The 10,800-nt window shown below is 31.5% G+C and overlaps 5 protein-coding genes across 5 annotated transcripts; 2 read left to right on the plus strand and 3 right to left on the minus strand.

Moving 5' to 3' along the window:
- The first annotated feature begins 361 nt into the window (after positions 1-361).
- On the plus strand, positions 362-949 carry Chro.70427 (hypothetical protein). The annotated part of the gene is made up of 1 exon (XM_662932.1): positions 362-949. The coding sequence occupies one exon, from the start codon at positions 362-364 to the stop codon at positions 947-949; it is 588 nt and encodes a 195-aa protein (XP_668024.1).
- Positions 950-1,465: 516 nt separating this feature from the next.
- On the plus strand, positions 1,466-3,277 carry Chro.70428 (hypothetical protein). The annotated part of the gene is made up of 1 exon (XM_662933.1): positions 1,466-3,277. The coding sequence occupies one exon, from the start codon at positions 1,466-1,468 to the stop codon at positions 3,275-3,277; it is 1,812 nt and encodes a 603-aa protein (XP_668025.1).
- Positions 3,278-3,420: 143 nt separating this feature from the next.
- On the minus strand, positions 3,421-5,673 carry Chro.70429 (hypothetical protein). The annotated part of the gene is made up of 1 exon (XM_662934.1): positions 3,421-5,673. One exon carries the CDS (start codon positions 5,671-5,673, stop codon positions 3,421-3,423), a length of 2,253 nt encoding a protein of 750 aa, XP_668026.1.
- A 250-nt stretch (positions 5,674-5,923) lies between these two features.
- Chro.70430 (hypothetical protein) lies at positions 5,924-6,637 on the minus strand. Its single annotated transcript, XM_662935.1, has 1 exon — positions 5,924-6,637. One exon carries the CDS (start codon positions 6,635-6,637, stop codon positions 5,924-5,926), a length of 714 nt encoding a protein of 237 aa, XP_668027.1.
- A 222-nt stretch (positions 6,638-6,859) lies between these two features.
- Positions 6,860-10,639, minus strand: Chro.70431 (hypothetical protein). Its single annotated transcript, XM_662936.1, has 1 exon — positions 6,860-10,639. The coding sequence occupies one exon, from the start codon at positions 10,637-10,639 to the stop codon at positions 6,860-6,862; it is 3,780 nt and encodes a 1,259-aa protein (XP_668028.1).
- Positions 10,640-10,800: the final 161 nt, after the last annotated feature.

The following is a 10,800-nucleotide window of genomic DNA, read 5'->3' on the forward strand; positions in this document are numbered from 1 at the left end:
TTTTGATTATGGCGATTCGTACATTCCTGGGAAAGAAAATGGAGTTAAACTTTTAACTAAAGTTTCAGATATTTATAGAAGATCTCCAGATTCATATATAGGAATTCGGAAGAATGATCAATCAAATTTTGTTAGAACTCCATCATTATTATTGGGTAAGAAAATAGCAAATTATCCATTGAATTTGGAAGAATTTGTTAATGTTCCGGACATTCCAAGAGTTAAACCATTATCAAAGGAAGAAATTTTAGAAAGAGCGAAGCACATTCATCTAGAGGATAGCGAAATTGACGAATCAATTAATGTTGAAAATATTGTTGAATACTTAAATAGAGCTAGAAAAGATAATCTAAATGAAGCAATGGTTTTGGAAGATGAAAAAGAATCAAAAGGCGAAAAGTACCTTGTAAAAGATTATTCACTTCCATCGACAGAAATAATTCATAGTATTATTAAGTCTTCTGAATACTATAAAATTAAAGCAGATTGTATTCCTCATTTTGGCTATACAATAGGAAGAACATTAAGCGAAAGAGATTTAATGAGAGGGGCTAGATTTGTTTATAGATGTCTTAGAATGGATGGCCACTTTGTCACTCCACAGACTGCATATAGAATTTGGATTAGATCTCAATTTTTACGCCGAGATACCCCGAAAGTTCCATTTTCTCCCTATAAGGAGGAAATGAAGAGGTTTATTAAGAAAAGAAGGGACGGCGATAACCAGATTTATTGCCCAGGAAAATTTCAAGATCAAGTTGACGAGATGGCTGATACAATAGCTACTGCAATATATATAAATGGTGTCTTCCCTGCTGATAAAATGATACACATTTGTAAAATTGCAAAAGAATTTATATATAAAAAGATTGACACCATTACTCAATGTGTTAAGGCATTTANGGGGGTATATTCCCAGACTAAATGGGGATTATANTATCAATCATAAGCTATTTCCAACTATTTGTACTCACATTGAACAAGAGTCTGGAAAATACTTGTTTTCATCTAATTGAGTTAATTTTAGATTTTGTGCAGAGTTTTATATTATTAGATTAAATTAATTATTGTATTTTAATATTAAAATAATTAAAAATATGTTAATATTTTTGAAAAATATCCTAATTAAAATGACTTAAAGAAATCTATATTAAATTGTTTTAGCTACCATTATTTGTTCGACAAAGAAAAAAATTCGAATCATGTTTTTAAAACGGCCAAAAATATTAATAATTAATTTATGCAGTTGAAACAATGCAGTGTAACGGCTGTATGATCAATAATGTAATAAATAATAAATCTGTTATCTTGGCAATAAAACATGCATAAGTGATGGCGCCTGATATTATAAAAGTAAAATTTTACAATTAATATAAATGCAAGCTAATTGAAGGGTGTAAAAACCTTATAAATAGTTTAACTAGTCAGCAATTTATTAATTTTTATGTATTTATAAAGGTTAAAAATGGAACTAGTTTGTTTGCTCACAACCCTTTTTATATTCGTTCTTAAATTTGTTGCCATAGCAGCAAACCAGGACAAAAATTTAACAAAAAGTGTTGCTTCAAGCTTACCCTTGGTTGAAGTATCTAGAATTTCAAAAATTGCAACAAAATATGTTTCTGGTGCAAATATACCTGAAGTAGTTAATAAGCCTGGCTGGGGAGCTAAGATTTCTGTAATTAATAATTATAAGTCGGCAATGTTCAGAAGACAAATATGGTCACAAGTGATACAAACTTTGAATGAACCTGTTATTGGGTATAATGTTACAATTTCAAATCATTACATAAAAAATCCACCTCCTGTCCAGGCTTTTATGAAATCTGAACTACCAATAGAAATGAATAGTCAGTGCTTAAATGCATTCAATTATTTTTATGTCCATCCAAACTTAATAACCTGTACCCCATCACCTTCCAAAGAGTTGTTGGAGATTCTTTTCAGGTATATTTGTATGAAATCCGTAAAAAAAATCTTTTTATCTTGGACAGGTTTTATTTTCGTCCTTAGGGAAATAATTGAAAAAGCAATATTTTCAATTAAAAATAATAAAGTTCCTAAGTCTGTTTTCAACAGTTTGATGAGCGAGTATTATCATAATCCATATAAAGACTTTGTTCCAATTGGAAAAAAATTAGGGAAACACATAAAAGTGGATATAGAAGGACAGAATATCTGGCAGTTCATAGTTTCCAGGAGTAAGCTCTTATATAATATTGATTCACCAACAAGGGCTGCTCGTCGTGGAGAATGGGCATTTGTAGTTATATCCGGTAATCAAACTCCAGCAGAGTTTTTGTATATGAGAGAAATACGTTTTATGAATGTCGACTCTGTGCAATTAATCACTGCCATACTATTTACCATGATTATGTTCAAGGTAAAGAACCCTTCAAAATTCAAGTCATTTGAAGTAGTTATTGAGGATCATAACAAAAAAATGAAGAAAAGTGTAAATTCCAACCTCCTGTTGGCATTTTCCGCTAGAATTGCCACATATTATTCTTATATTATAAACGATTGGAATGATCAAATTGATAACCTAATGGAAATTGATTTGGAAGAAAAAGAAAAAAGGAGAAATCAAACATTTATTTGGCACTCAAAGCCTCTACTTTCTTTAGCTTTTGAGCCAGATATTACGGTACCTAATGAGCTAGTTTCTAACTGCGTAAGGTATTGCGAAGACTTGGTTTCAAGAGGTATTGTTTCTGTTGTTGGCGTTGATAATGGAGCAGAATCTTCTTCATTTCTGCAAAAAAAACTAGAAAATATTTGTAAAAAATTACAAAACAAAATCCTACCATACACCGAAATTTATGTTGAACCTGAAAAAAATGTACCTAAGTCTATATTAAAAAGTTCGGTGAAGCCTAGTAGTCCAAAAAAGAAAAAGTTGAGATTTGATAATAACGTGCAAGTTTCAATATACAATAAGGGAGAGCATATTAGCGAAAGGACTCCTATTGGTAACTTCACACTTGGTTCATCATTAAAAACTTCTTTAATGAAGCCAGAAGGAAGTTCAACCGCAAGGCCTGAAATCCCAATTGATAACATTGGATCCCAAACCTCTCAACGCATTGAGAATACTAATGCAGCCCTTGACAATATTGATCTTGAATACCTTCAAAAAGAAGATCTATTTGAAAAAACGCCATATCCATTTGAAGATGATGAATCTTCCATTAATCAAAGCAATTCTGAAAATGTTAAGCCTGTAAACTCATTAAATATGGTTAATAGTGAAAATAGGTCATCAAAGAAATCCTGATGCGGATTAATTATGTCATTCAAAGTTGAATGCCAAAATTTAATTTAGGTTGAGCATTTTTAATTTATAGGAAAATTTTAGAGATTTTCTATTTATTTATAATATTTGAATTGTGACTCGCTTTTCGAATTAGTATTTAAATATTATACGACAACTTCATTTGAAAATGTAGATTGTGAAAATGTTACATCAGAAACAAGTATATCAGGCATGATCCACGGCCCGAACGCATTTATACAAATTGTTTTTAATTCGTTGTCACTTGAAACAAACACTGGGATGTATTTGATAAGGACTTTAAAACATTTTTTGGCTGGCCCATTGGGGGGAGATTCTTTGGTGAAGCTATGCACAAACTTTACAACGTCATTAATACTAAAACCACCAGGCATTATGGTTTGCAAATGCCCAAATAATACCGAGGCTCTTAAAGGTGCGGAGAGCTTCGAGAAGCCATTTCTTTTACTTTTTTTGGGGGCTTTTGATTCGAAAATAAATCTTGCCAATCGTAAAGATGCAGAATTAGTGCCAAAATCGTAATTTATTGTTTGTTGACTTTGACTTAAAGCATTGCTTATGGTGTCGTCTACGCTAATTCTTCCAATTCGTCCGTTCAATATACAGCTTGCCATTTTCCCACATGTTTCATCAATATTAATTTGTATTTTATCTCCAATTATTTTTAAGATTTTAACTAAAGACTTTCGGCAATTTTCTGGATCAACTGATTTGGTTGTAAATGATAATGCTGAAGAAGAAGAAGACGAGATAGCAAAAACTATTCTAGGCCAAAGAAAGTTGGTTATACTCGAGTAATCCATTGGCGAAGTAATAGCAGAAAGATACATGCATGCAGCTGGCTTGGTAACACCAGGAGGAATATGTTTTTCTAGTATAAATGTCCCGATCATCCAATCAGCAATTCTAGAAAGAATGGTGGTATCTGAAATGAGTCTCATCTCATCAACTGACAAATAGCTTGATGAATCAGAGAAAATTCGATTGCATATCCTTGCAACTTCAGAAACTTGTGAAAGCCTGATATCATACAATGAACCAATCTTCATGATTGATATTGTGCATTCTACTGTTTGAGATTTCGAGTTTTTCATCAAATCTGCGATTAGTATCATCTCTTTCGGAAGATCAGAGTGTAGTACATCTTCATCTGGAGTTGTATTCTTTATCAAAATCTCCACTTCCATCCATAACTGATATGATTTTAAACCACTAGAATTTCCCAAAATTCCCACCATTTTATTTAAAGTTTCCCACATAAAATTTCGATTTCTACTCAACGCAAAATCTACGTACTTTTTTGATTTTGATAAGCTTACTAAAGCAGAGTTGTGGAAAGATTGATCGCTTAAACACTGTTGTAATTTTTGGCATATTACTGGAAATTCGTTTGGTCCAACACCTGGAATTGTTAACTCTCCAGCTACCAGAGAAACTCTAAGAGACTCTTCACAGTGGGTATCTGAAACTAACAGCCCACCAATTCCAGGCATAATAGCCGATAATGATTCTTCAGCTGATCTAAAAAGATCAATCCTTTTTGCCAATCTTCTTAATAACATTGCAACTTCTAAGTATATTATATCTGGCAGCATAAATGTATTTTGAAATTTTATGGCATCTATTACTTCTTCTGAAGAAAGTTCTGCGCAAAATATATTTAAATTAACAATTTCGTTGAAGCTTATAAAATTTGTATTTACTTGATTAATTTGATTATCTTTGCTGGGCATGGTTGTTATTTCTGTGGAGGCCACCGCAGTTGTAGCATTTGTGGTTGTAGAAGTAATGCTTTTTGCTGGAAGATTATGCTCGCTAGGATTTGATATTTCACTTTTATTAGAATTTTGTATTAAGCTAGCTATATTAAGTTTAAACATTTTCCGGACAACGACTAATTTACCATTTTTGTCTTTTCGTTCAATTTCCTCTAATTCCTCTTTTGAAGGTAACTCCAAAATAAATTTAAAATTTGTTGAATAACTTATCTCATTTTTGTCGCCAATAAGTTGGTCTAATTCACTGTAATAGTGTTTTGTTATGCAACTCTTGAAATTACAATAATCACTAGCAGTATTAGGGTCTTCTACCTGATTAAAAGACTCATAAATTAAAATTTTTATATTATAGTTTTCTTTCTTTTTCACAACTTGATAAATAACCCCTAAGTTTTCAGATTTATGGGTTAATCCAGTATAAACATCTTTAATACATATTTCTAAAGATTTATTAATACTTGTGTATACCGATTTGGAAATTGATGATATTTCATAGCATCCCACACAGTTAAGTTGAATATATACTGAGAATATAAATAGAATTAAATAAATTAGAACCCATTTGAATTTGTAAATTATTGAAGAATTTTTAGCACTCATTGATAAAATATTCAACTTTTTAGTTATCTTTTATTCTTTCATTTGTTAGTTTTCACCATTTACAAAAAAATAAGATACACTAAGCTAAACATGGCGGGAAATGCAATATTGCAACTGTATGCACAAATGATTCATTTAGTGAACTAAATCAAGATAATGAGAAGAAATCGAGTTTTTGATATTATTTTTAATACTTATTAATATAACTAGACTTATTTCAGAGATTAAGATATGATAATGTTTTTCTATTTTAAGAAATAGATGTAAGGAATCCACCAGAAAAAGTTAGATGGCTCCCATTAAAATTCTTTCCTACTAAGTGTTGAGTTTTTGTATTGTTTTCATATGAACTACCTTCTTCCGGCATATAGAAATCATTTTCAATATGTACCGAGCTTCTGTTTACTTTAGATGTTTTATAACTTGCTTTGCTCGGCAATCTTCCAAAACTATCTCTTATTTCCCCAATAATATTTGTTGAGCATCCTGAAAAGTGTTGATTAAAGTTTTTATGAAGATTTGAATTATTCAATATAGTGCCCATTGAATTATCCGATGCTCTTTCTAATTGGGTACCGTAGTTCTCTGATTCACCATATCCAATAATATCTAGTTTCATTCTACTACAACCTGGCTTCCTAGTATATAATGGAACGCAACAGCCAAGTGAAGAGTCGTAAACTATGCTCCTTTTGAGAGAGACTTGCCCAACTTTAGGAGTTTCTTCGTGATTATAATTTTTTTTACTAACGTTGTCATTTTTCCAGTTACTTGCCTGGAAAATCTTATAAATCTTTTCTGAACAAAGATCAGATCTAAAACCTCCTACATTTCTTTTAATGCTATCATTGGACTCTTCTATATTATTGCAGCCTATTAAATCTTTTACTTCATCTTTTGAGTAATTAGGAATATATGCCCTTCTACAAATTTGTGTTTGAGAATTTTGACAAGAAAATTCCATTATAGGTAAAAATACATTATATATTAACTATCACAATTCTAATAAAATTGATAAACAATTTTTTTATTAAATTTTTTTCTAGTGTGAAAATTGCACCCTGTTGCACACAAATAAAATTAAAAAATCAATTTCTGAATTTATTATTAAGAAATTTATAAAATAATTAAGAGCAATATTCAAAATCAATAATTAGATAATGGTATAAACTAAATGTATAATTGACTAGTCAATCAATTCTGAAAAAGTTTTATCGATTTTTGTATTTTTTGTAGGCTTTTTTTTAATTCCAGAATCATTTATTTTTTTTGTAGGAATGGCTCTGACTAATTCTTTGTGGCCTTTGGAGCCAGAATCGGACGAATCTAGGATATCTCTAATATTCATTATTTTATTCCTTGATAAGACTTCTGGGTTTTTTGTTCGTTCTATTCCTGTTGACCTTACTTTGCTATTGACTCTTTTAACCTTGTCAGAATTTAATAACATACTCCCGGAAGCTAAATTAATAGATGATGTAGAGCGTGTCAAATAGCTTCCAGTATTTTTGTGATGACAACTCTCATTTATACTTTCATCACAAAGTTCTGTTGGAATTTCTTCAAAGGAACGAGCATTTCTTGAAATTTTGTTGAAATTAAATTCTTCCATAACTACAGGGGAGATTTTCTTGTTTGTTTTTGAAAATCCTTCTCTAATCTTTCTTTCTGCAGGTTTTTTACTCTTTAAATAACTTCTATCGAACGGTTTGAAAGATTGATTCTCATGTTCATGCTGGCTTGACAAAAGCATTTCATTTGAAATATCAGATGGCCACTTGCTAAACCATCTTCTCGAGACATCATGACAAAATACTTCAATAGAATTTTCCCCATCATAAACCATCTTATATAATTGCTCACCGTAGTAATTCTTCTTTTGCATTAAGTTCCTAATTGCTTTTGAACACATATCAGTAAGAATAGAAATTTTTGCATCAACTTCATTTACAGAGCTGGTTGCAATATGCTGGTCAACATAAAGCTTTCTCCAAACATCTCCCAATAAAGAGCTGTCAGTTGGCATTGTAGGTGCCATAAATATCCCAGGTTTTCTTGCCTCACTGGCAATGAATGACCATTGTTCATTAACATCGTCCAAATGGTAGCGTAATTGCTTGGACTTGTCTTTTGGGGTGATAAAAGCTTCTTTTTCATATTTGTCAGTTTCTTTTGACCATACATTAGGGAGAGACCCTTTATATTCTTCTGGGACTCCTTTTTCTGAGTAAATTGAAATATAGACAGCGCTACAAAATGACAAAACCTTTTCTTCTCGTGCTTTTGAATTATCTGCGTTAATTAAAATCGAGAATTTATTTCTTGGAAGATATTCCCAGTATTTTCCCTCTGGCTCTGTATTTGTTGGTTTGTCACGTACAATTAGTCTATACGCAAGCTCTCTAATTCCTCTTTGGCAAAAATGAATAAAGTTAGAATATAGTCCAAATGAAAATTTAAATCCATTTGGAATGGAATTTATAGGAATTCCTTTAACAAAGTCTGACCATTTACTGAATAGCGCAATTCTCTCCCATTCTTGTTCCCTATTAATTGGGAGGTCTGTTACCTTCTGAGGCTCGTAAATAATCTCAACTTCATTTTTCCTCATTTTATCCGCATTAACCCATTCATTCTTTTCTCTATCCCAATATGGGCCTTGAATATTAACATCTTCTTTTTTGGGGATCTGTATCTCTTCTAGTAGATCGACTAAACCAACTAATATTTGATGTAGCTTTTCATCTTTAAGAATTCTGTATAATGAGGCACCATCTTTTTGAAAGATGTAATTGATTAAATGGTGCCTTCTATTTGGAAGTATTAGCATATTACCTTTTTCCCCTATAAAAATAGGGTTTAGTCTCTTTTCTGTCAACTTTATCGACTCAAAGTTATCAAGTAGAGTTTGTAAGTAGCTCTGGTCAATTTCTGATGATCTTTTCTTTAATTCCTCCTCATTAGATCCAAACTTTACTCCTATTTTGCATTCTTTTAAATATTGTAAAAGTCTTCTTGTTGCTAATTCATATGGAAATAGTGTTTCTTCTAATAAACTTTTCATTGAAGCCTGCCAAAGTTCAGAATTATGCCTCAAATTATCTTCCAAAAAGACATTCTGTTTGTAATAATTTTCATATTTATTCGGAACTTGGCCTTCAAACCCATTTCTTAAATAAATTTGCAAACGGACCCCAGTTTCAGCCATTAAAATATAAAACCCCTTGATAAATTTATCAAGAGTTCCATATTCATTTGGAATTGCATCAGATAAAAGAGGTCTCAAAACTGATTCCCCATACAATTGCCTCGATACTACTGGAGAAGTAGGAAGTTTAACAAATGCTTCAATTTCCTTCTTTTGTTGCTCTGTTGCCTCACTATGCATATTTTTATTAGTGAAATTTGGAACAATACTTTCTATATGGTCCATAATTGCTCCCAATGAACTATTGTTCATCTTTTGAATCATCTCAATCAAAGAATTAACAGAGATAGAAGGCTCATTGTTTAAAAGATCATCATCATCATCATTTTCCTTTATTTTAAGTCTTCTTCTCTCCATAATTGTTAATAATATTTTAGAGAGGTTTCTACTAAAATAATTCATTTCATTCTGGCTTAGGCCAGTATTTGCAAGCGCTTTGTTAAATTCTTCTTCGCTAAAGTGGTTTACAGTCTTTACTAAAGGCTGAATAACCCCTATCATTGATCTAATTTTCTCTAACGTGTTTATTCTGTAGTAACCATATTTAGTATTTAACTCGAAAAATATACGAATTTCAGCCCTTACTATATCTGGAAGTAAGTCTAAAGTTTCAATAATTTGCGGAGTATAATAATTTTGTTTCTTCTCCTTTTCTTTTACTATTAGATCATAGAGCTTTTTTATTTGAGTCATAATACTTGGTGTTAAAGCTACATGCTTATATGCAAGGTATTCGAGATTAGGTAGTGTTACAACTGAGAGGTCTGTATTTGATATGAGATCCATCCATTCTTCAAAAATAGCATTGCGTTTCTTTTTATACCCTTTTTTTGTCTTTATCAATAAAATATCTCTCCTTCCTCTATGGTTGTTAATAAATTGCTCCAGAAGGTCAGAAGTTGGACCAAGTCGAAGTAATTTTACAGCTACAACTTCAGGGTCATCACTTTCTATTGCATCCCTAAGTTGTAACAATGTCCCTGGAAAATATTCCCTAAGCCTTAATGGATCCTTTCTGAGAGTATTCAGATGGAGCTGCTTTACAACATGCAGGAAGTTACGCAAAAGTGTCTGCTTTGTAATGAGTTCTGCCTCTTGAGAGCTTGACACTGAGGCGTATTTACCACCGTATCTTGCTCTGGCACCAGTTGATATTCTTGGAATATCAATTTGACTAGTAATTGTTCCTAAATTAGCATAGTCAAAATATTCAATATTACCCAAACTTTCAATTTCATTTTGTTTCTGTGCCAATGTTGCAGGTCTTGGACGTAAGCCATTAAAGTAGAGTTCAGCCGCATCCGAGCAGAATTTCTCTCTTATTAGTCCATCTTTTGCAATTTTTAAACCTATCTTGGTAGAAATACCCTTATTTCTCATATCAAGAAGAGCCTCACAATATTTATCTGCAAGTTCAAGCTCAGACAATGAAGGAGTAAAAATATTTCCCGCAAATGGATTTACTGGAAGCACTCCATACACTCTCTTAAGACCCATTTCAGAAGAGTCGTACTCAACTTGTTGTTTTAAAGCAAACCATTGCCCGCTTCTAAGCCTTATGTAAAAGTTATCTTTTTTCTGTTCAGGATTGTTTTTTATTTCATTTAACTCTTCCACAAAAAGTGGGTTAAACTCATCTTCATTATATCCTCCGTTAATAATGCTCTCCAATGACTCAACAAATTCTGCACAAATACAGTAATCAAGAATTACTAAATATATTATAAGGGTTATTATGATCTGAAATTTGTAACTCATAATAAACTAGTGGCTGAATTCTATAAGGAGAATAAGGTGACCATAATATATTATGATAAAACTTTAATATATAAACTACAACTGGATTAAAATACTTTAAGTCACTTTTTATCTTATTTTCTTCTTTAACCAATTTTTTAAATTATGCATGCTTAGCTTTG

Source organism: Cryptosporidium hominis (assembly GCF_000006425.1).
Source record: "Cryptosporidium hominis TU502 chromosome 7 CHRO017094, whole genome shotgun sequence".
In the NCBI taxonomy this organism is placed as follows: domain Eukaryota; phylum Apicomplexa; class Conoidasida; order Eucoccidiorida; family Cryptosporidiidae; genus Cryptosporidium; species Cryptosporidium hominis.